General features: G+C 40.0%; 1 protein-coding gene across 9 annotated transcripts in view; it reads right to left on the bottom strand.

The window, feature by feature from the left end:
- Nucleotides 1–23,983, bottom strand: part of MAST4 (microtubule associated serine/threonine kinase family member 4) — a 276,825-nt gene that overhangs the window by 101,579 nt on the left and 151,263 nt on the right. For 2 of the 9 annotated variants that reach the window (XM_027882193.1, XM_027882204.1), the window contains exons 1-2: nucleotides 20,006–20,325; nucleotides 15,693–15,773 (exon numbers count right to left, since the gene is read on the bottom strand). The exons of 5 other annotated variants lie outside the window; for them this stretch is intronic. In XM_027882193.1, the coding sequence (XP_027737994.1) occupies nucleotides 15,693–15,773; nucleotides 20,006–20,052 (128 nt within the window). In that variant the 5' untranslated portion in view covers nucleotides 20,053–20,325. Of the gene's footprint in view, nucleotides 1–59; nucleotides 276–15,692; nucleotides 15,774–20,005; nucleotides 20,326–23,983 lie in introns of those variants that run through there. 2 more of the 9 variants (XM_027882227.1, XM_027882213.1) reach the window with 2 other exon arrangements.

Raw genomic sequence — 23,983 nt, 5'->3', positions numbered from 1 at the left:
CGGGGATCAGGAAATCCGGTGCCCGCTCCCGCGCACCTGGAGCGGCCGACCGGCCTTACCTCTGCGTCCGGCGGAGCCGGCTGCTCCGCCGCAGGTGGGGCAACGTGAAGTTGGAAAGGAGCGTCCAAAAGCTGGGGTCCGACATATCTATTGTCCTGCCCTGAAAAGCTCAAAAACTTAGAGCCATAGTACGATGAGGAAGAGGAGGAAGGGACAGCAGTCTCGAGAGTTAGAGAGAGAGAGAGCGAGCGAGAAGCCCGCCAGCCTCCGAGGGGACGGAAGGAGAGCGGAGGTAGCAGCAATTGGAGCCGGCTGAAACTTTCCCGTGCGGCTTCTCCGCGGGCACCGCCCCGCCCGGCCCCGGCAATTGGCGGCTGCGTCACTCCGCCCGCCCTCTGCGGGGCGGCGGACACCGGGCAGGGAGCGGGGCAGAGCTGGGGCACAGCTCCCGTGGGGCAGGGGACACCGGGCAGAGCCCAGGGCAGGGGTTCCCGCGGAACAGCAGCACCCGGCAGAGCCCTCCAGCTGCGCTCGATCTGCCGGGCACCGCACGCTAAAGACCACGGCTACGTGTGTATTCATTGCCGTGGCTTCATGCCTATCCCTCCAGAACTGACGGTACATGTACTTAACTACCGTTTGTCACACTGGCTACCTGCCACTCCAGACACAAGGAATTTGCCACGGAAAGCTGGGACACCCTCTCCTGCCAGCTATCCCTTTTGGCAAAGCTATCCTGAAACATAAGCTGGCAAAAGAGGGCTACGGAAAGGCTCTGAGTACCTTTCCCACTCAAAATAGTGACCTAAGCCCTAAGGTACTTTGACTCATTTCCTCCCCTTCCTCCTCCCAGTTTTCTTCCTTGGCTTCCCTCTTCGCGATTCCCCAGCTGCCTTCCAGCTCAGCTGGTTTGGTTCCTTGACTCCTCCCCCGTCACCGGCGCTCATTTTAGCTTCACGTGTGCTGACTATTGTCCTCAGTCTTTACACACCTAATTCCAGCGCATCGCTCAAGCGCTCTCCTCTCTCTCTCTGCAGCTCTGTCTAGAATAGCATATTTCCTCATATCTCTTCAGTGTGCAAATAAAAGTGTTTCTAAAATTACTTCTCTACTACATTGTCATTCTGTAATGCCTAACTCCAGCTGTTGGAAGCTGTTGGTTGTTAGGTACAGAAAAACAATTTCTGTGCCTTCAAAAAAAATTAGGTTTCTTTTATTACACTTAAAAATTTCTACTTGCCTTTTCATTTATCTGAGGGTCACATTTAAGGGACTTTATCACATTTATGGTTATGGAAAGAATGCTGTAATTTTTGTGCTGAGACTGTTTACTTATTTTACTGAAAGCAGGATTCCTGCATAATCTCAACATTGCAGGTGCTATATAATCGGAAAACACTAACTACTGTGATAACTGGCAGTGCTGCACTCTAAAACTATGACACACTGTGTTTAAATCATCCATGGCTGTCTGTGCATAGTAGGACGAAAATCACATAAAACAAAAGAAAAATCTGATGTAAACACAGATGAGTCTATCACTTGGGTGAAAGAAAACCCATGGCGCAGACTGCTGCAGCGCAGAGCTGGAGAAGCTCTCATGACATTTGGAATGAGACAGCTCTCACGATACCAGCTCAGCACGTAACACAGCATTGCAATGTTAGCCCTCATTTTGATACGCTTACATAAAACCAATCACTGATTTTAAGTCCCACAATGAAATACTGAGGAAGTTGAAAGTGTATCTTTAAAAACACAATGAAATACAGATACTAAATCAATATTTTGCACATAATATTCCAATGAAAAAGTTACCTACCATCTTCATACTGGCAATTACACTAATATGCACTGGAATTTTTAAAAACATATATGAAAACCTTCTGGAATTACTGCCCAAAGGCATTACAGAGTGCTCATGTCTCATCAGCTTTATAGCAAGATGTACACTGAAAGCAGTTAACCAGCAACAGTACAGACAATAAAGACGCTACAAGTTGTAAAATCCTAATAGCATAGGCCTTATATGGCAAAAAAAGAGTACGTCTGTGAACCAGGAAAGAAAAAAGGTTGCCTTAATTCACCTTTTCAATTTTCATGGGCTAGGAAGATTACAAAATCACATCTTTTAGCAACAAACATATGTTTCTCATTTCATCAACATCTTAGAGAAATGAGCTCACAGATCACTTGAGAGGAGTTTGGTTTTGTTTAGTTGAGGCCTTTTTAGTCAGATAGTTATTATCAATGAGTAACAAAGGAACTGGCAAAATTCTCATTCAATTATTGCTACGTTCAAAGTGCCTTAAAATAGCTCAGTTTTACAACAGTGGAACTAAGCTGTCATTTCATAACACTCCATTTCATAACATCCATAATGGGATATTAGCTGCTGTCAGTAGTGAATTCAGGTATGGCAACTTCCTTACTGTCACTAACACAGTTCTACACAGGGAACAATTCTATCCAAACAGATCTTGTTTCAAATAAGATTTCCAGTCCAGTCAATAACGATCTCAGTTGACAAAACATTGAGACATTGGAAAAACATTCAACCAATCTCCTCACAATGTTTTAGTAATTTAACTATCGCAATACAAAAATTCATGTGTGATGAGGGAAACATTAAAACTCACCTATAGATTTGAGAAAGTAACTGCACATTAAACATTTTTAGTGGATCATACAGGGTTATGGTTTTTGTTTAATACAACTCAATGCGCTCTCAATGATCTGGAAAAAAAATATGATAACCTTTCTAGCAAACAACACAAAAGAGGTTAAGTAATCAAAGGAATAAGATAGTTTATCACTGGATAAAGCAGCCCGGTTTGAACAAACATGCATCATAGCCTTGATAGCCATCAAGTCGTATCAAAGCACAAAAACACCCCACAGATCTCAAAGGTCATAAAAAAGTCAGGAGTTCAAAAAAAGAAGTTATAATGAAATCTGAACTACAGTATGCAACTTGAAAATCTTTGTTTATTTCACTTAGTCGAGTCTGCTGGAGAACCTTGTTTATTTAGAATGTGTATCCCCAGCAAGAAGATATTTTTGAGAGGAGACAGGTCATAAGAATACCAAACTCCATCAAACTTTCTCACAAATACTAGAGTTAGGGGTTCAATCTGCAGCAGTTAGACAAAAAAACAGTTCTAAATTCTTTCATCTTACCCATTGTAAGACAGTGTGATTTCCTATCACCATAAATCTTATATGTCTTCCTATCAAAAAAATTAATCAACTTCAAATACGCATTGGAGGGTGATTTAAAAAAAACTCTAAACAAGGTCTACAGCCTATTTTATAAAAGATGTTAAAATAAAGGATCTCATTGGTCTATTCAATCCTTTAAATGTAGTAATTATTATTATTACAACTATTAAATAGAATAATTGAAATCTCGCTCCCCCTAGTGGTTGATGTTTAGTACCTTCTAGTGACTGCACACGATTTTCACTGAGGGACGCACAGTGTAAAAATAAGTTGAAGAAATCACAGCAAGGAAAGAAGTATTTTGTGGGTGTATAATGTCTGCCAAGTTTCTAAGGTTTTTTTTAAATTCATTTATAAATACACATAAACACTATTACTCTAAACACTTCTGAAGTAGCATGCAAAATTCTAAAAACTCTCCCACAACTCTGGTTTATTATAGCTCATTTAACAGAAACACATTTCGGAAAGGCAGTGGTCCCACATCACTTCACATTTCTAAAATCATGCACAATGTATTTGGAAGTTAAATATATTGTGTATCCATCTGCATCAGGCATCAGAATTCACACCAGGTAATGCTATTTTAATCCAAATTTTGCTGTCTGTAATGCAGTGAGCCAACCATGCTAACAACTATGCTACCTATTTGCTTTGGTCCTTGAGATTAGCTTCTCCCTCTAAGCTAATTTAGCAAACAGACGAATTAGAAAGTGTAAAATAACTACTTCCATTTTTATCACTGAATTTACATTTATCTTGGCAAGTAGAGAAGCATTACTACATTTCACAAGCACTGCTTTATGTGGTAAGCAAGTCCAGAAAGGGAAACAGAAAATATCTAATAAAAATGTCATAACTTTTCAGATACTATGGTACTTGGATCTTGACTTTATTATCACAAATACTAGGGGATGGTGGGAGGAATACTGTACTAAGTAGGTAGTATTATCCCATCCTGCTTCATTTGTTCTTCAGGTACCCTTTTGCCAGCACTTAGCAGCATCTTAAGAGGATCACACCATTTTTTCAAATCAGTAATTTACTATTTTTGTGGTTGCAGTAGCACTGATATAAATGTGAAGGTAGTTGTGCTGTCCAACAGATATATAAAGAGCCATAATGAAGTTTTCCATGGTTTTGGGCATTCATGTGAAACAATGACACCCTAAAGAGACCTATCTTATTGCACTAGCCCAGACCACATAGTCAGAGGTTCTCCTGACATCACACACCGTCATATTTATCAAGCACCTTTTTAAAATAACAGCCACAGCCTATATGGTAAATGGCATTATCTTGAACAGTTAAGGTGAATTTCCTAAACAATTTCTTGAGAAACTCTGGATACAATCATTCTTCTAAAACAGTATGAATTAGATATTGTCATACAATCACAGCTGCAGTCAACTAAGCTGTATTTTTTGAGAAAAAAATATTAATTCACTTGTAGAAAACTTTTTTTTTTAAGAGAAGATTTTGGAGTTTACACTGTAAAGTTAAAATCGTGTTTTTTATAATTTAAAACCAAATAAATCTGGCAGTCTGTATGAACATTACATACAGCATATAATCTTTCTCTGCCTTTTAAAGATGAAAACATTCATATCCAACTCTTTTAAGGGAAACAGATTGCTTAAAATTCGGTTCAAAACATGTCTTTAAAAACAAGATTGTTCAGCATTTGTAAGTTTCTCCAGCTTTGTTTCATTTTAGTAACTTTCTACTTATGGAAAAGGAAGTCCAAGACTCACTACTTTCATTACTTTTCCTCAGTTAAGTGGAACATTTTGTCATGCCACCACAGCATTTTGGTTTGAAGAATCCCAAACTATATACTCCTCTGAGGGAAATACTAGTCCTTATATAGAGCCATTTCCTTGTGTTCAGCTCTGTCCCAGGGGAGATCCCACTGCCATACTCACCAATTTGAGTAACATATTTCAAGGATTCTCTATATTCTAGTCAAATGAACTAGGGAAAGATATCAAGCTCAAGTCCTTTTCAATAGCTTTGAATCCTGATAGATTTGGGAAAGGTATCATCACGAGTTGTAACTTTCCTCATTTTTAAAACAACTCTTGGGGTATGCAGGAGGTTTAATGGAAGTCAGCACAGTGAAGCTCTCAAGTCTGTCACTCAAAGTCTAAACACATCAATTCCTGTGACACTGAATTTAAAAGCAGTTATGCAGTATAAATGCTGTCTTCAGTGAGACAGAAAACTTCATCCGCTGTAATATTTACACAATTAATTTCCTAAATTAATCACCCAATCAGCACAAGACTGATTAGCTACAGATCCATTATAGGTCTCTGTCAGAGCAAGGAAATGAAAATGCTCCTCCCTAGCACTGGCAAGTACTGCATTTACTAAAGGTAACTTAAACACATAATTTACTTTGAATCATGATTTAAATCACAATGAATAAAAATTGTGAATAAAAAAGGTGCCAAAAATTCAGGGCTTTGAAGTATATGTCCAAGTAGTTGCGTTTCCTGAGCTCTTCCTGTGCTTATCTGGCTTCATGCTTCAGTTTATCCACGCGATGGATCTGTCGTCAGCAAAATGGTGTGAGATGGAGCACCCCATGCAGTGTGAGCTGGCAAACTGAAACTCAGGGACATAAGAAGTTAAAGGGAAAACATTATCCTAAAAAGAGTATTATGTGCACTGCCCATTAACGTTATCCTTGGTATTTCAAACAATGAGCTGAGCACACAGCTCTGCAACTTGATAACAGCCTTAAATTACTTTACATATCACCCTTAATGCTCTCCTCCTCAAAAGGCTAAATAAACAACTATAGGTGTGTTTCAGTGCACACCCCCCGGTTTAAATTTGAATTTCTGAATAACGCTAATTACATTCAGCACATAATCTTATGTCTGTGGGGTTTTCTCAACAGTTAACTATTCTGTCTGTCAGATGGTACTGTAGCTGAATAATATGAACTGTACATTCAGATGCCAAACAGAGAACCACTGGAAGTAGCAGAATTAACTACATAGAAAGAAGGTGATTTTAAGGAAACAAAATGAAAAGCAAGCATCTGGAAGTGCAAGAATAGTAGAGACTGTTTTTGTTAGTTATGCTTGTCAAAACAGAGGAGAAAATGCTCAAAATTAAGGACAAAATACTAAAAATTACTTCATGGCTAAGTGCCTCAGGTCTAAGACCTACTGTTACCTAATCATTTAATCTGTTAAGTTTCAGTTCTCCACCTGTAAAGCAAAGATAAATGCCCTACTACTTTTTGGGATTGCAGTGAAGATAATTCCAGAAACATCTGCTTTAAATGTTCAGATACTAAAAAAAAAAAAAAAAAAGAGGAAAGAAAGAAAGAAGTAGACAGTAACAAGGGGAATCTTCAGGCTCAGCATTCTATAGATTCAGAGGTATTGAATGATTTCTACAATTCCCACTTCCCTACAGGCAAAGACCATACAAACATAAGTTGAAAGGGATTCAGGAGTCAAGAAACAGTCTTAAATCTCTCTGACATGCACATTAGGGAGAATGACAAGAGTCAGGGAGGACACCATGACAAGTCACGGAATTTCACCTTTCAGCACAAAGCGAGGCAAACATTTTAGTTTAGTTTTGTAGGACTGAGAGTGCACATCAGCATTCCATAACAAGGGAACTACAGTCAGCACCTCAATCGTCACCAAGATTCTGTCAAATCTATAAAAAACAAGAAGCAGGGGATCAGCACAACCCACACTAGCTGTTTTACACCTGCAGCATCATGAAAACCTCTATCAGTCATAGTAGAAAAGAGTGTATTAACTGCTCAGCTTTCAAAGAGCAGTTCAAGCCACTAAGCATCCCGACTTCACTGATATCAGAAAACCTGATTATTCCATTAATGTAACTTTGAAGGATGTAAAATTACAGAAATATCAATATCCTGATATAAAATGGACTTATAAGCATTTACTATCACAAACACACATCCTTCACATAGCAGCAGTAAAAAAAAAAACAAACAAACCACTCCCCTTCACTAGTCAATCAGCCTCCCCTTTGACCACCCCAGTCACATCTGAAAATAGCTTACCATGAATTTTAGAGAGCTTGAACTATGTGTATAAAATTACCTGGTATGTTTCTTTCAAGTCAGCATACTCAGTATTTTGCTTTCATTTTTTGTAGAGGGACTGGTTCTTTCAAAAATTATGCAACACTTCAATTCTGCAAAATTTATTACTAACCATGCTCAATATTGACAAAGGATTAAACCAGCCTATTCTCTATTGTGCTGTTCTTGCCCACTTCTATGTATGCATAAGAGGAGCAGATTTCATCAGTCCAGTGGCAGACTGTGTATGGAGAGCTTGTTCTCCTGGCAAAGAAACATCAGTACAAAGGTGAAGGAGGAACATGCCAGACTGCTTATAATGAAGGAGACTGGCTTCAGTTGATAAATATCTATACCAGCACTTATCATGATCCTCTTCTCTCAGGTCCTACAGCAATTTTTAGAGCTATTTCTTGGGTTTATCATTTGGGAAGTTACGGAGCATCAACAGCCTTCCCAAACTCAACAGCATGTGTTCCTGTGCACTTGCCAAAATAACTCCAGCAATCAGACTACAACTTCTAAAATATGACAAGAACTCCTACCAGACTGTTGTGGCTGTACTTTGCAGTCCTACAGACATCTTTTACAGCCTTTTTTGTTGTGTGAAAGTTTTAGGCCTGTTTCTGGTCATCATTTGCTTCTCTATCAATTTGAAAAACTACCTTCCTAGCCAAGCAGTTTCTCCCATCTGAGAACCCCTTCTGGAGCCCTAACTCTTCCCTCAAGGCACATTTTGGCTGTAAGATACACTAATGTTTTGCTACATAGCCCTGAAGCTCTGGACTCCCATCAGCTTTGCTCTACTGAAGTGTTCTTGTGCTCAAGCTGCTATTTTCTAGCCTAACAAGTGTCTTTCTGGTCTCTCCTAGAAGCAGGTCCTGAAGAACAGAAAAAGCAGCCTCCATCACTCCTGGCATGAACAGAAGAGTGATACTGTCATGCTTTTGCTCTATGAGAGCACCTTTCTTACTGATAGGAAAGAATTTTGCAGGCATGTGTCATTCTCCCGCAAAGTTTGTAAAGTTAACAGAAGTTCACCACAGAGTGCTGTGTGGATTTGAGCATCAGACTGCTCTAGTACAAGCTCAGCAAGTCATCATGCTCACCAAAGCCAGCCATCACAACATACATCCAACATGAACAGAATCACATGTATACTGACATTGTTGCCACACCCCCAACAGGGAATGGTTACCACAAACGGACACACTGATGTGTGAAAGCTGGGTTACCAGGAGATGGAGACAAGACCACCTTCAAGTCAGTGTTATTCCAACACCAGGCTCCTCAATACCTCCTGCTTTCCATCACTGTGCTCTAGCCTACAACTAGCTTCCAATACCTTCTAAGAAAAGTGGTATTCCAGATGGAATCACTTCCTCAGAGTTGCTCAGGATGATGTTCATTGGCTCTGCACATATACAACAGCCCAGCTGCATCTCATCTCATACTGGCAATGGAGGCACTGGGGGAGTTGATCAGTCTGTGTCCAAATCTTGCCATAGGGTGTCCTTCTCCCTCAACATGCAGAGGAACTGTTCTCCTATTCGGGCAGTTGATAGTCTAAGAGACTATTTTGCTGAATAGCTCTTCAGATCAGGAACACTGGCCTTCCCTGTTCTAACCACTGATGAAGCTCATGGATCAAGGTGACCAACTAGCCAGTTTTAAATACAGCAGTTTAGTTCTTCAACTTTCTACACCTGCAAGACACATGTGTACTTTTCTTCTGAAATTATTAGTGGCAAGCAAAAGAAGAAACAAGATCTCTGAAAAACGAAGGACTGAGAAGCTTTCTGCTTCTGAAGGGGCTCAGTCTCATGCTTCTTCATTCCTATTTACCACTTTGTTTCCACAAATTCATTTTTAAAGTGTTTTCAGAACTTGCAGCTATGAAGTTGCCACCTCCATAGTGAATAAGCTATTATCAAAGCAAGAAACTTTCCCTAAGGGATCACTAACTTTCCTTGCAAAACAATTCAGCCAGCACAGCAGTGAAAACAAGTTGTGTTGTGTACAACAGAAATAATGAGGCCCTCAAAAGAGGTCACTGCAGGGACAGAAGTGCCTTTTCAATATACACCTCCTTCTTCTGCATTCCTCACTTTAAATCTTTGAGAGTTTCCAAGCATTTCCTCTGCCAGAATTGGGTGTTGTAGGGCAAGCTGATTGATGCACCTATTTTTGTCAAGGTATGATAAAATTGTGCAGATGCAAAATAATGCTGCAGTGTTGGCACTGAGTAAGGTTGAGAATTTGCATCTCTAGAACTCCGCTGTAGGATTTGTCTTCTGGCAACTCATACGAGGACCAGCTCAAATTTGTCACTGTGCTGCACAAAGACTGTAGAATTCATGGATTTGCGATAACAGCTGTGGAATTACCTCAGTAAATACTTCTCCTGGAAGTGAACCACTGACTACTTTAAAAGAAAAATAAAGGATGACTGGTAGGCTAACCTAGTAGTTTCTCCCTCTCTGCAAGAAGTGACTGGCAACAGATTACAGACAGTCACATTTTGGACAATAAAGAGACCTTGAATTCATGATGTATCAAATGTTTTCCTATTAAATCAGATTAGGTCAATTACGAAGCCATACTACAGAAGTCTGAATTGTACATGCAGATTAAGACAACTAAAGTTCAGCACATTTACAGTCATTACTAGTAGATATGTCACCATCTCACAGGCAAATCCTCTAGGTCAACAGGTACACTCACTGCAGTGACTAATGATTGCTGTTAGAAGGTAATTTGCAATTACATGAAACTCCCTAGTATGACAGCATAGGAAGAGACCAGACTGCCCATTTTCAAGTATATTTCAAGATCTGTCTTAGGAGTTATTTTCATATATAGAATGTGATCAGTTGCTCAAACTTTAACCACCTTCTTGGACTGCAGTTATTTCTTAGAACCACACATGGAGTACTCAACTCACCCAGTCTCTATGAGGCCCCAAGTAAAACTCCATGCCATCCTCCCTCCCCTCCTCCAATTTCTGGTTTTAGGTATGGCATATTTTTTGTAAGTATTAACAACTTTTGCTGTAGAGATTTTTTAATTGAATATATGAACAAAATTCTACAAAGTAATGTCAGGTTTGGATTACAAAATGAGAGACTGTGCCAGGTCTTCAAGACTTTTAAGATTTGTGTATGGCAAAAACATTCAGGTTAGCCAATGAACACTCTACTGAGTAGCTCATCAAATTATGGTAAAAATGAACACTATGACAGAATATCTCACAGGGAAATACTTATAGAACATTTTAATTCCCTGTCATAGAAAGTAGTAAAGCAGTTCAAGAAATCTCCATTCAGGTCATTACTATGACTACCACTATACTATTACTACTGCATAGCCTTCAAAGGTGTTAGAAAGACATTTTTTAAACAAGAAGTACCAGTTCTGCAGTAAATTACACAGAAGTAAAGAAACTACTCTAAAACCAGAAAGATCCAATTTTAATAGCTAACTCTTCTATGACAATTTTGTTCTGCCTTGAGAGCACCATATTACATCTCTGCACAAGTTTCTCCCCGTTACAGAGGGAATACTAGTACTTCCTTTTCTGCAGTATTCATTGTCTGGCCTACCTATATGCTTACACCAAATTTAATGATTAACCAGTGTGTGTAACAGCTGTCACCTTGGCTGTTACTCAGGTCTGCACAGGCAGCTAGTGTTGCCAAAGGTAGTGGAATGCCAACCCAAATACACACTGCCACTGCCCTCCCCCTGTGCTGAAACTGACCTCTTGCTCCCTTCCCACTCGTAAGACAGGCCTGCTCTCACAGTAGAGACAGCTCAGGGTGCAGCGACACTAACGTAAGAGCTAACAGAGAAAAGGGCAGTACCATGGTCATAGCACAGAGCCAAGAACAGGACTGACAGGGGTTTTGATCATCATTTTGGTTGTGCATGTCCCCAGGGCAGTTCTGCCGTAAGCAGCTGCCCCCTGCCAGCCCCACAGCCACTCCAAGTGCCCCAGCCCAGCTCAGGTGCAGCAGAACACATGAAAACTGTCCATGCCACTCTCCTCCCCACTGAAACGTGGGAATATTGGTAAGTTTAAAAATATATTACTGCCCTCAGTAATGTAAAAGCCAAACAGCAAACAAAATTCCTGCTGTCCATTATATTTTTCAAATGGGTGCCTATGATTTACATGTGCACACTGCATCATACAGAGCTAGAAAACATTTAAAATCTCTTTAAACATGCTCACTTTCAGAACAACAATTTTAAAAAATCACTAGAAACTTCCAGCTTTATTTTTCTACAAGAGCCATTCATTTCATTGATGTTTCCATAAAATGGACCAATACAGTCTTCAGAAGACAGCTATTTTATGCTTTTTGTCTTTATCTGATTCTGGGATGCAGGATGTCATGGGAAAAGAAAGGGAGGTAGGCAGAGAAAGTGGAAGAATAGGAGCACACCAACTAGATTTTTATTTCTGTATTTCACAATTCAATATATGAATTTAGACAGTTAAGTAAAGTTTTGTGTAAATTTAAATATTTTGGGGGGTTATTTTTATAAAATTATATTAAAAATGTGATACTAATTCTTCCTTTGCTCATAATGGTTACTCATTCATATTATAGATTCAGGTTACATTTAATGAGAATGTGAGCCTCAGTAATTTTTGGCAATTCATGGATATAAAAACTTAACACTGAATGGCTAAGAGTTCTAAGCTATCCGTGACTCTGACTTTCTTTTTTCTTTCAATTCAGAGCTATAGGATGAGGTTTAATCCATGCTAGTTATACTTCTAAATGCTGCTCTTGGTAACACATAAGTAATCAGTTGATAAGATGATCCCATGTAAAATGCAGTGTTTACAACAGCCTCCTCACAAGCTTACCAAAAGGTATAGCTAATAATCGTCATTTGCCTTCCTGCCAACTCAGTTGTAGATGTGGTGAGCTGAACTGGATTTTCCTCAAGAAAAAGTCTATAAAAAATTTAACCATTAGAAAAAAAAAAAAAGTGCACTGGCTTTTCTTACCTGCCACCTTCTTTTTCAGTGCTTCAGAATTAATCCTTTCAATCTCTTTGCAAGTCTGGGAAGGTTAGTAACATTTGTGTCTGTACAGGACCTGACACTTGTGCAAATCTCACACTCCCCAGTAAAGGCTTTCAGGAAACTTCACCATAACCTTTTCTTTTTTGTAGAAACTAAGACCTTTTTATTAGCTGAAAGCTTCTGCCCAAGAATGTAGATGATCAGAAACTCAAGTTAGCTCTCAGTATGAAGAACTTCCTTTTGATCCTGCCTACAAGTAGTAAATTCCTTCACATTTTTTTAAATGTCCAAAGGCAGGAATGAATCACAAACCAGACCAACACACCACGCACAACCCAAGCAAACAGAAATCATCAGCCAGCACACACCCTATACTAGTCATGGAGAAGAAGCAGAGCACTCAAAGGCAGCAAATGTGAATTCTCCCCTGGTTATCCCTATTCCATGTAGGCAGCAGCAGAAACTGCTATCATTATTAATGCTGCCTTAGAGATTTTTTTTTTCTCCAGTCCAGCATCAGTAGCATTAATAAAGCAAAAGGTTGAGCAAAACTATGTTTTTGATGACCATTCTCTACTATTCAACCTCAAACGCATGCTGTTCTACATTTTTAAATTTACTATTTCAATTTCCTTTATCTTTTTTATTAGAAGCTACAACAATTTCAAGCACTTAGTATTTCCTTCTAGTCTTTTTCCAATACCTTCCCCACTGCATTCCCCATTACTATGACAAAGGACACCAAATTATCCACAGCAAAGAAAAACATTCTGAAATTATGTCAGAAGCATACACATGTTAAATATCTCAGTAGCTGTGCTCAGCTATTTACATTATCTTCATTTTCTCTCTTTCCTTGAAAATCTGCTGCTTACATTAATTAGTACTAAAATAGCACATATTTCTCCCCCCAACAGCAGTTAAAGTTTTCAGATGACTCAAACAGAAATACAAATATAATGGTAAATGTGTGCCTAGTTTCCTGAGATTTGAAAAACTTCTTCATTCCTCATCCTCTCTGAGAAGCAAAGTATGGATAGCCTCACACTGCATCAGCAGGCAGGTATTTCGATCCACAGGATGATACTGTTTATTTTGTAAAGATCTTCATCATCTAGCTGGTTTAAGGTTGCCTTCAGGCTACTTCTGTATGTAACAACTGCTATAAGCAGGACTTCAACAAAAACAACTGCCTAAGGAGCAGCTGTGCAAGTCAAAGGCCACGATGGAGATGACCCAGAATGTGAGAGAGAGAGAGAGGGAGACAGGAAAATCCTATCCATCCGCTCTGGTAAGGCTCCCATGCTAGCATTTCTGAGTATGAGCAAATGCTGAAGTAATACCTCTCCTCCCACATATAGGAGCACTGTGAGCTAATTGAACAGGAAATGCTAATTACTTACACGCTCTAAAACCCAAAACATTTCTTCTTGCCTATTAACCTAGGTCGAGCTTGAACAGTAACTAATACCTAAAACATTTGCTGTTCAATACACCAGCATTCCTCCACAGCTATAGATAAACACAGCACTAGATTTCAGAATTAATCAAACTTCTAAGATTTCCATTCCAGGGAAACAGTAACCATTCTGGAAGAGCCTTACATAAATCTCAGGACAAAAGAACCTAAGAAAACTATGAACTCCAACATTTTTCAGCAGAATCAAGGAAGTCCTCATATATCAGTAATTTCTAGTCTGTTTCTTCAAAAAGCATCTGAAAAGTCCATACTCAGCATCCTCCAGCATAGGACAGAACGTGCTCAGACTTGGCACTCTTGAGAGTCTCTTGCCCACTCAGCAAGGGTAAACAAAAGCCTTGAGGGTCCTCTTTCTGAAGACCATAAAAACACTGAGGGTTGTGTCCATAGTTTGTGTTGAAGGACATCCACACATCTGAAGAAGCCGTTCAGCAGGTCATTCAGGTCATGGCAAATTAAAAACTTTATACATTGCTTTTTGATTCCACAGAATTGACATTTTGAAAAAGAGTACCTCCTTCAACCCAGAGGGAAGTAATTTGTTCTGGTTGTATAAAATAAAAACCCAATGAGGAAATGCTAATTTTACCAAGCATTCCATACCAACATGATAAACTCCACAGAATATACTGATTTTGCTAATAATTTATTAAAGAAGTATCACAAAAGTCTTTTCACTGAGAAAGAAAAGGTGTGTTTATTTAAATCATACTGAAAACTGCACAAATAAGGGATTCTCATACTATTGCTTCCCTAACAAAATAAAAAATTACAATATTTCTTCAGAAACACATACCAGGTCATTAGGTTATTTCTCCATTTTTCAGTGTCACATGAAGCCTTGACAGAAGGACTCTGACATATTAGTTTGGTTTTAACTTTAAAGTATGCTGAAGCAGATTAACATATCCAAGCAACACTACATTTAAGAGGTAGTACCAAATAGGCACAAATATACTTTATTATGTCCTTTAACAAGGCAGTAGTTCTCATCCTCACAGTATCAAGCAAGACCTTTGACCAAAATAAGAAGAGTGGTTTTTGTTTTTGTTTTTTCAATCCATGAGGCACTGCTAACTCATTAGTATCTTATTTTAAAAACTATTTTCCCTATGGAGCAGAACCTCAATGACTGACACCTATGAAATCCCTGACTAGCTATTTAATTTTCTGCTTTAAAAAGAAAAAAAAAAAAAGAAGAAAAAAAAAGTTTCTCTTTATCAGAAACATCCATCAATTATTATTTATTATGATAATTTGACATAATAGGAAGAATTTAATAGTATTTTTAAATCATTTAATGACTTTCTGATCTCATGAAGCCTTTCTGGCAAGGACCAAAAATAATTATTCTTATGAATTAACCCAGGAGTAGAAGAAAGAAGAGGGTGAGAAGGATGTTCTATGTGGCTGTTAGTGCTTATCTTAAAATCCTCCTAGCCCTGAGGGAGAAACAGTTCTACCAGTGTACTGTCTTCTTCTAGCCATGTGTTCCATGAACCACCCACATTTCTGAACTCACCTTAAACTTCTCACAAAGCAGAATACAATTTGAGGTATGATGATAGGAAGCAAACTATAAAATTTTAGTAGCAGATTCATTCCTATGCAAGCAGACAAAGCAATACAGAATTAGGCATCAATATCTTGAGTCTCTGTACTCAATTTTGATGTCTCAAAATATGGATTATCCTGTATTTTTTCCATAAAACACTTTACTTCAGAACAGCAGCTGGTCAAGTAAAACATAGTTTGGATTGCAGAGACACACTTAATTTTTTTTCAATTTTCCCTTTGCAATATGTTTTGACTGTCAGGTTTTGGATGCAGAAGAAAACATCAACAATGGAAGTTTATTCGCTTACCTCCAAAAATGAAAAGCGAACAGAGGACTGCATGGACTGCAGGGGCTTGTTGGGGTTGGGCTCAGGCTCCTTGGGGTGAGACTGCAAGTTAAAATAACGTCATCTCTAGTAAACAGAAGGTTTAGCAATAGTTGCATGTCTTAGCATAGGAGTTATGAAAGGAGTTTCGGTCAGAACCAAAACATGACCATCCTTCTGAATGAAGTGATTGACAGTGGCCACGGTTTCTGATTGAAGATGAAATTGATTTAAATAAAAACAAACATGAGAACCGGTACTGATGCACATGCTTGACTAGATTAGACTTCCTCCAGGAATAATACTTTTGTATTATCACTAAAAATTAGAAGTGCCCTAGTTAGCATCCATTTCACTATGAAATGTTTCCTTACAAACATGATATGGACATAATTCATCCATATAACCCTTCCTTGAGCATCTGACTTCAAAGGTGCCTTCAAGAAGTTGCCTCAAGTGCATCTCTATTCAAAAGGTTTCTCAATAAAACAGCAGGCCACTGATACATTTCACAGATGCTGTTTAAAAATATACTCATGCTATCACATGCACTTCCCCCCATAAAACTTGCAAGAAACTTTTTTTAAAACATGCTTAGTAGCATGCCTTTCATTGCAGTTTGCTGAAGCTATCTCCCAAAAACCCCACGCAACTCTGCATTCTGTGCAAACTGAGTGAAGGCTGAAACTTAGAGGGAACTTTTTCCAGCTCACCTTCATAAGGATTTGTTCTGCTATGTACCAGATCCTTGCAATCAGCCATTGCTAGCACCCTATCCTGTCCCCAGTGGAAGAAGGCCAATATGCTAACCACATTTAGGTCCAGTTCATGTTTTCAATTGCATAACACTTTGCCAGATTTCAATACATTGCCTTCAAAACCCTTCAAGGTGGATACCCTGATTCAGCAGGAATAGTACTACTGCTTCTAGAATAGATTAAGGATTACTTTTTTTGACATCATACATTTTTGCAATCTTTCCTTCTTGAGGTGCCTTTGAGAGAGCACAAAGTTTGGTAGGGACATGCACAGTGAGATGAGGATGGGCCTTGCTGTTAATTTCTGACACGGCAGGGCAAATTCCTCTGGCTGCTGGCTGTGCCTGCATAATTCCTGAACTAGGTGCACAGAAGAGCACACTGCCGATGCAGTAGAGCAGCTGGGTTTAAACTGGCTTTGTTTCAGCTGCAGACTAGCTCTGCTAGCACAACAGCATATCTGAGATGTTAAGGTCCATTAAGAGCCAATGAGTCAGTATATCACCCTAAAAATGGCTAAACTGAACCCAGGCTCATACCAGTCAGCCCATGAAGGCCTGTGGAAAAAGGTGTGGATTAAGAGACAGATTTCTGCTGTTCCACTGGGCCAGTTTTTATTGCATTGCACTGACCTGCTGCTCCATGCACTGAAGAGTCATTGTTTCTGTATGATCAATACATGTTTGTAAGAGGTGAGTTTGCATTTCTAAGCTTTATCAGCACTGCCTCTTATTCTCCACTACAGGCTGGTGTGCTGCAGCACAGCTGTAGTTTGCCCCTAGTAGTCCCCCTTTCGTCCATCCTTCAGTGCATCCCTCACTGACTGCAGGCTGAGAAACGCTCCTGTGCTGCACCATCAGTGCTTGCACTGCTGTTCCTCGGGGACATAGCAAGGGAAGAGGTGGAGGCAGGTGACGCAGACCACAACGAGCCTCCATCAGGACCAGAAGCAGGAAGGGGAGCTGGCACTGCTCCAAAGAGAATCCAGGTGGAGAGAGAACTGGCACCAGCTGGCCAAAGACACAGGGCTGCAGCACAGAGAGTGCACGGTAACTGCTGTGGAGTAACAACTGTGGGCAAGGAACCTACTAAGACCAGAATAGTTAAAAGGAGAGCTCTGGTGCTGAATGAGAAGAATATATTAACTTCAAACTCCAGAATGAGATCCCTAAGTCACTTTACTGTGATCAAATCCTAATGATACCCCGCGGCAAAGGACACCTATCTCCCTCTACTGGATGGCCCACAAACAGCAAATGGAAGTCCTACACCTCCTAGTAGCTACTCATATTCTTCCTCATTTTCACTACTGAAACACATTAGAGTCTCAGTCATGGCACAGACTCTAGGCATCCAATATCAGATGTGCTAGTACTATGGATCTAAAAATTGCCACTATGAGATGACACTGGTGTGTCAATCCATTTCTTCTACAGAACTTGCTTTTCAGCTTTGCTTTTTTTAAGACCTAGAAAAACCTGTTAAAATAAATTATCACAGTGTATGACAGGCAGCCTTATTTCTTACATTTACTAAATTTGGAGTGCTTTCTTTTGGATCTTTGATATTCTTTGAAAGAGCTTTCTGCAAGTAATGAATATAAAGTAGACAGACTGTGCTAATTTCTCAGGGAGACATTATTCTAGTCCCAACATTTAAACTTAACTGGAAGAAAATTCACTAGAATCAGGGTGCAAGGAATAAATTGGATTCTTTTTCTCCCCAGATAAGCTCTTTTATAAACGACTGCAAATAAGAATTTGGGAGACATGACTTAAGTCTGCATTGACATAACTCTGGCAAATCACAAGACAATGACTCTATGAAAATCATTATGTGCCAGCAATCAAAATATGATACTTTCTTTTCTCTAAAAGTAAATCAAGTTCAGAAAGTAGTAAGTGTGATGGCAAAAGAAAGTGTAATATATGGGAAAACTAAATATATCCAGACAACACTTTAGCAAAAGCAATGATCAAAATTGACTTTAAAATATTATTTATTTTATCAGTCTTAAATATTGTCAAAATACAGCAAAGCAAGTGTAATTATGTCAGGTTACCATGAAAAAAGAGGAAGCAGTAAACAATTACCTCATATTACAAAAACACACACATACATTGAAAAACCAGTAAGACAAATCTTTTTCTATCCTTTGCAGCTGTGATGTTACTCTTTTATGATGATTGCATAATTCAGTAAAGATTGATTTAAAATATTTAATTTGCTACATCTTAAAAGAAATATAATTATCAATTATTCATGGAAACCATTTTAATGAGGTCTCTGTTAAGACCCCTCCTCCAAAACTCATGAGAAATTAGTAATGCTCTTTTTGTCAGAAAAATATCTAGAGCTTACTCTGCTCACAGCTAACACACACTGCCCTTAGCAGAAAATACCTGACTGAAATGCAGAATTTCTCTGAGACATTTCACAAATATAGTTCTGGGGAACCCAATATAACATATACATTTGTTCTTTTGAATAAAGTGCTCTGTCACCTTCATATGATTAACAGAATAAATTAGTTGCTATGCTGCACACTGACCTGTAGCCCTCTTTTTAAAACATGGCAGATGTCAGAGATAATACCTTTCATAGCTAAATAACTTTACCGCAGGCATCTGCAGCATTCAGGGTTTGGGGTTTTTTCTCCAGCAAGAATGGGGCAGTCCCAGGGAATACTAAAGGATCTGACGTAACCGTATCTATATCCCTAGATAAAATTAGCAAGTTCTCATGGTGGCTATAGCATGCATACATACATGTCTGACATGTCAGGGGAGACTGCAGGTATATATGTACACATGTACAGAAATAAATATTTGGCTTTGACAAACAAATCTTGGCTAAACATATGATGGCATTTATGAATAAAAGACTATACTTACTATCACTATGTATTAAAATTACACATTTTCATTTACCTACTCTCTAAATACCTGAAAGCACACAAATTAGTTAATCAGTTTTAAGCAACTACAGGTAAACACACTGCTAAAGTAGGTAAACATACTTACAGCAGAAACTATCAGAAATCCTCCAGAATGTCAATGCAGTTCATTAGTGCAGTTACGTATGCAAAATACATCTCGTTCCTGATGGATTTTCATGAACAGCATTTCTATAATGCTTTAATTTCTTGCAGTGCTCTCTATTATTCAGCACAGAAAGAGGCCTTTCTAAAAGGCAGCACTGGGATAAACACATAGTAAGAGAGAGCTGGAGAGAAAGACAGACACCATGGCCTACTGACAGCCTCTCCCCCTACGAGCTGACAGGATGTTTCATGCACTGAGATTCAGTAACTTCAAATATGCAGAAACGCTTTCTTTCCAAACACACTGCAATATCCCGGCTCCAGGCTCACACATTTGCTGAAACCAACTGCAGTGCACTGAAAACATGTTCTTTCAACCTGGAGCTGCAGTGCTCCCAGACTGTCAGCACAAATGCATATTAAACAGCTCCTGACTGCAGGACAGCCGGCATCATGCAGAAACGATTAAAATATTAAAGACAGACAATACTTACTCCAAGGTCAGCCCTGGAATTTGTAGCCTTTCCCGCTGGGCTTTCATCGCTGTTAGGTGCTACCACACTCTATTGTAATCATGACATACATTCACGGGCAGCATTCTGGCGATGACAGAGAGACAAATGAAACACTATAAAGAAATGGATTAAGGATCTCTTGGGGCGGGGGAGGACCGTAAGTCGGGGTCCTTCCACCTCGAGCTGTCACAAAGAGCTACCAGCTGTCTCTCTCAGGTCAGTGGCAGCGCACGCCGCACTGGTTTTGTGAAGCGAACAGCACCTTCAGTTGTGCACAGCAAGTAATTCATCCCCGGAATTCTGCAGCAGTAGCCACTGCGCCAGCACACGCGCACGCACACACTCACGTTGCACCTTGGAGGATGGAGAGGCTCCCCTTGCTATGCCAGCCCACCACACAGAAAAGCCTCTGTGCTTAACACAGTTTCTCTCAGCAAATGTCAAACATTCGCCACCCCCTCTGATCCTGCCGAATAGGATTTAGCCATCTTCTTTAAGTCACATTATCCCTTTCCCTGGTAAACAGACAGGCAGTTTCTGCAGTGATGGAACAGCAAACTGCTGAATGAAAAACAGGCTCTTCTCCTCTAATGGGGAAAATTAACTGCCAAAGCTTTTAAAGAACAAATACATTGATGTAACACAGAGGTTAAAAAAAGGAAGAGCCATCATTCTGTTTCTGTCATGTTTGCACCTGAATTTTAAAGGGAAATCATCTATCATTTATATTAAGGGTGAGAGCCAAAGCTAGAAATTGCTGGAAAATGTACCAATTTCAGCTTTAAAGGCAACGTCACTTAAAAGGTGACATCACCTCGAAGTAAATCACTACACAACTTTTTTGTAAAGACAGTTTCAGATCACTGCCACTAGGCAGGATGTTTAACTTAATTTTATTCCTTTTTTATGTAGTCTCTCTTATCCTGAGGTTGTTTTAATAAATAGATATTGTGAATTGTTCTATGAAGACCAGCAATTTTTTCAGCGTTCTATAAAAAAGCAGGAAAAACAAAGTGCAAGTGCTTATTTTTAGAAAGTTAAGAACTAGAATATTTTATTTCATCTGCCTACTTTTCCTGTATACAGTATAATAATGTCAACCACATGATTTTGTTTTTTGCAGAGCTCTGGACCTTCTCTGTGCATGGACAACTTCTATAGACTAGTCAAAGTAAAGGACCAAATGAAGCTGTTACTTTTTGGGTCCTTGGCTCAGCTCTGGAAGAAATGAGTGAATTCACAGGTACACAGCCATAGGTTTCAGAGACAGAAGGAAATCTCCTAGTTTTAAAAACTGCTGAACTGGATTTGGATTTGCTGAACTACATTGCTTTTTCAACCACACAGTAGAAAAGAATAATTAAATTCTCTCCTTTGTGTCTCCTACATATTTCTACTGCAAAGTATTTTAAATTTCTGTTACGGATTACCTGAAGCCTCCATTTACAGATATTAAAAACAAAACTGAAGGATACAGAGAACTATGCATTTGAATTTTTATAACGTAACAGACATCTGGATTCTAAATATTAAGCTGAGGTCCCACAAAGCATTACTAAGCAAAGCAATGTCTCTAAGTAAATTTTAAATTCTATGACCTCCCAAAAGAAAGGACAAGATCTAAGGAATGAATTTCACAAACTGCAATGGGTGATTTCACAGATTTGTAAAGACAAAAAGCTCAGTTAGGTACCCGACTCTGAACAGCACTTCCAAAACATGTTTCTCAAATTTTATTCAGAACACAAGAAAAACTTCAATGTTTTGAGGATATCCTCAAAATGGGAAAATAAAGTACAAGAATCAACTGAAGGTCAAACAACTCTGCCACTGAAACTATTCAGTGAAGCTCCCCATGTCTACATGATCTGAGTTTGGAGACAACCTTTTAGGAACAGAAATTTAACAAGAGAGCAGCAGAGTGCGAGATATTACAATCACAGCTCCTGGCTCTCCCCTAGCTGCCAAGAACAGGCAGCTTCCTATTCCCATTGCTCAGCACCTCTCAAATCAAGCTCTGTTCCTCTAAAAATCCTTTGATAAAAATCTCTTTTTTTACATAATACTTCTTCAGTTGCTGAAAAGTCCTATTTCTGATGGAGACAGAAAATTCCAACAGGTAAACTGTGACTTTGTGCACCCATGTGTACACTTTTAGTTAAGCTATAAATGATATTCAAAGGGCTTCACTCTGTGCATCCTAACCTTTAGTTCGGTGCTTCATAGTGTTATCTGTGTAACCATATGTCCGCATAACACCAAAGTACTTATTTGTTGTTCTGTAATATTGTGAAATTTTCATTGAAGGCACAGAGAGTCGGAGACAGCATAAAACCTCAAGGAGGACAAGGAGGACAGCCAGCTCCACCAAATCAGGATGCCCCACAACTATTTCTGTAAACAAACCAGCAAAAGGACTACCTCTGAAGGAGAAGGTGTGCTTTGATCAAAAGTCAAATACAAATTTTCCATGCTACTTCCATAAGCCAAATGTTAATACTGGGGTGAACGGAAGTCCACAATCAAGGCATTTTGGTTGGTTGCCTCCACATGCAAACAAATCATCATCATGGCTAGGCTTCGCGAACGAAGATTTGAGAAGGACTCTACCCACGCTTGCTACAAGCACGCTGATGGTTAAAAAGGCCAATGCGAGATAGACAAGTCCGGTTGCAGAAGGCACAGCAGAAAGACTCCCCAGGTGATATCGACAATACATGATTCTTTCTGCATTGTCTTTTCTCCTCGAGAGTGATCCTGTGTGTGTTCTCAAAAGCAGCAGCAGCGTTATAGATGGTGTGTCTCCAGGCCTCCCGATTGGAGGCCAGAGTAGACCAATGGTGATGATCAATATGGCCAAGGCTGAGGGATTGTTTCAGGCAGTCCTTGTATCTCCTCTTCGGGGCTCCTCTCTCACTGCAGCCAGGGGCAAGTTCACCATAGAGCACGATCTTAGGGAGGCGATGATCCTGCATCCTGGAGACGTGCCCTGCCCAACGCAGCTGTGTTCCCAGCAGCATGGCCTCAATGCTCGTGACTGCTGCCTGTTCAAGGACAGACGTGTTGGTCACATAGTCCAGTGGATGTTGAGGATTGTTGTCTATTTCTGCATCAATCTTACCGTCCGAGGAGATGATGCTTCCCAGGTAGTTAAACTCCTGGACTGATTTGAGCGCTGTTTCACCAATGGGGGATATGGGGATGATGGGAGACTTCCTGAGGTGCAGGCTGATATAAAACTTCTGTCTTCTTCAAGCTGACTTCCAGACCAAAAAGCTCAGCAGCCTCTGCAAAGCAGGATGTTAAACGCTGCAGAGCTGCTTCTGTGTGGGCAATGAGGGTGGCATCATCAGCGTAAAGCAGCTCACGGACAAGGTGATTTAAGGTCTTAGTGTGGGCCTTCAGTCACCTTAGGTTGAAAAGGCTCCCATCGGTACAATATCGAATGTAGACACGGTTTTCATCATCAAGGTCTGCCGTGGTCCTTTGGAGCATCATACTGAAGAAGATCGTGAATAAGGTTGGTGCAAGAACGCAGCCTTGCTTCACGCCATTAGCTATTGGAAAGGGCTCAGAAAGTGCATCACCATATCTGACTGGACTGCGCTGGTCCTCATGAAGTGAGATGATCATTCTGAGGAACTTGGGAGGACATCCTAATCATTCCAAAATCTGCCACAGACCTTTTCTGCTCACAGTATCAAAAGCCTTGGTGATATCAACAAAGGTAACATAGAGTCCTTTGTTCTGTTCCCGACACTTCTCTTGCAGTTGTCTGAGAACAAATACCATGTCTGTGGTACCTCTGTTGGCTCAGAAACCACATTGGCTCTGGGCCAGGCGGGTGCAAGGAGGGGGCCAGACGGTCCTAGAGGTTCCCCAGATTGTCGGGGGGGGGGGGGGGGGGGGGGGGGGGGGGGGGGGGGGGGGGGGGGGGGGGGGGGGGGGGGGGGGGGG

Source organism: Empidonax traillii, unplaced genomic scaffold, assembly GCF_003031625.1.
Source record: "Empidonax traillii isolate 1590-97213 ecotype Southwest subspecies unplaced genomic scaffold, ASM303162v1 scaffold8:size5222938, whole genome shotgun sequence".
Classification (NCBI taxonomy): Eukaryota; Metazoa; Chordata; class Aves; order Passeriformes; family Tyrannidae; genus Empidonax; species Empidonax traillii.
This window is presented reverse-complemented; position numbering and strand designations above follow the sequence as displayed.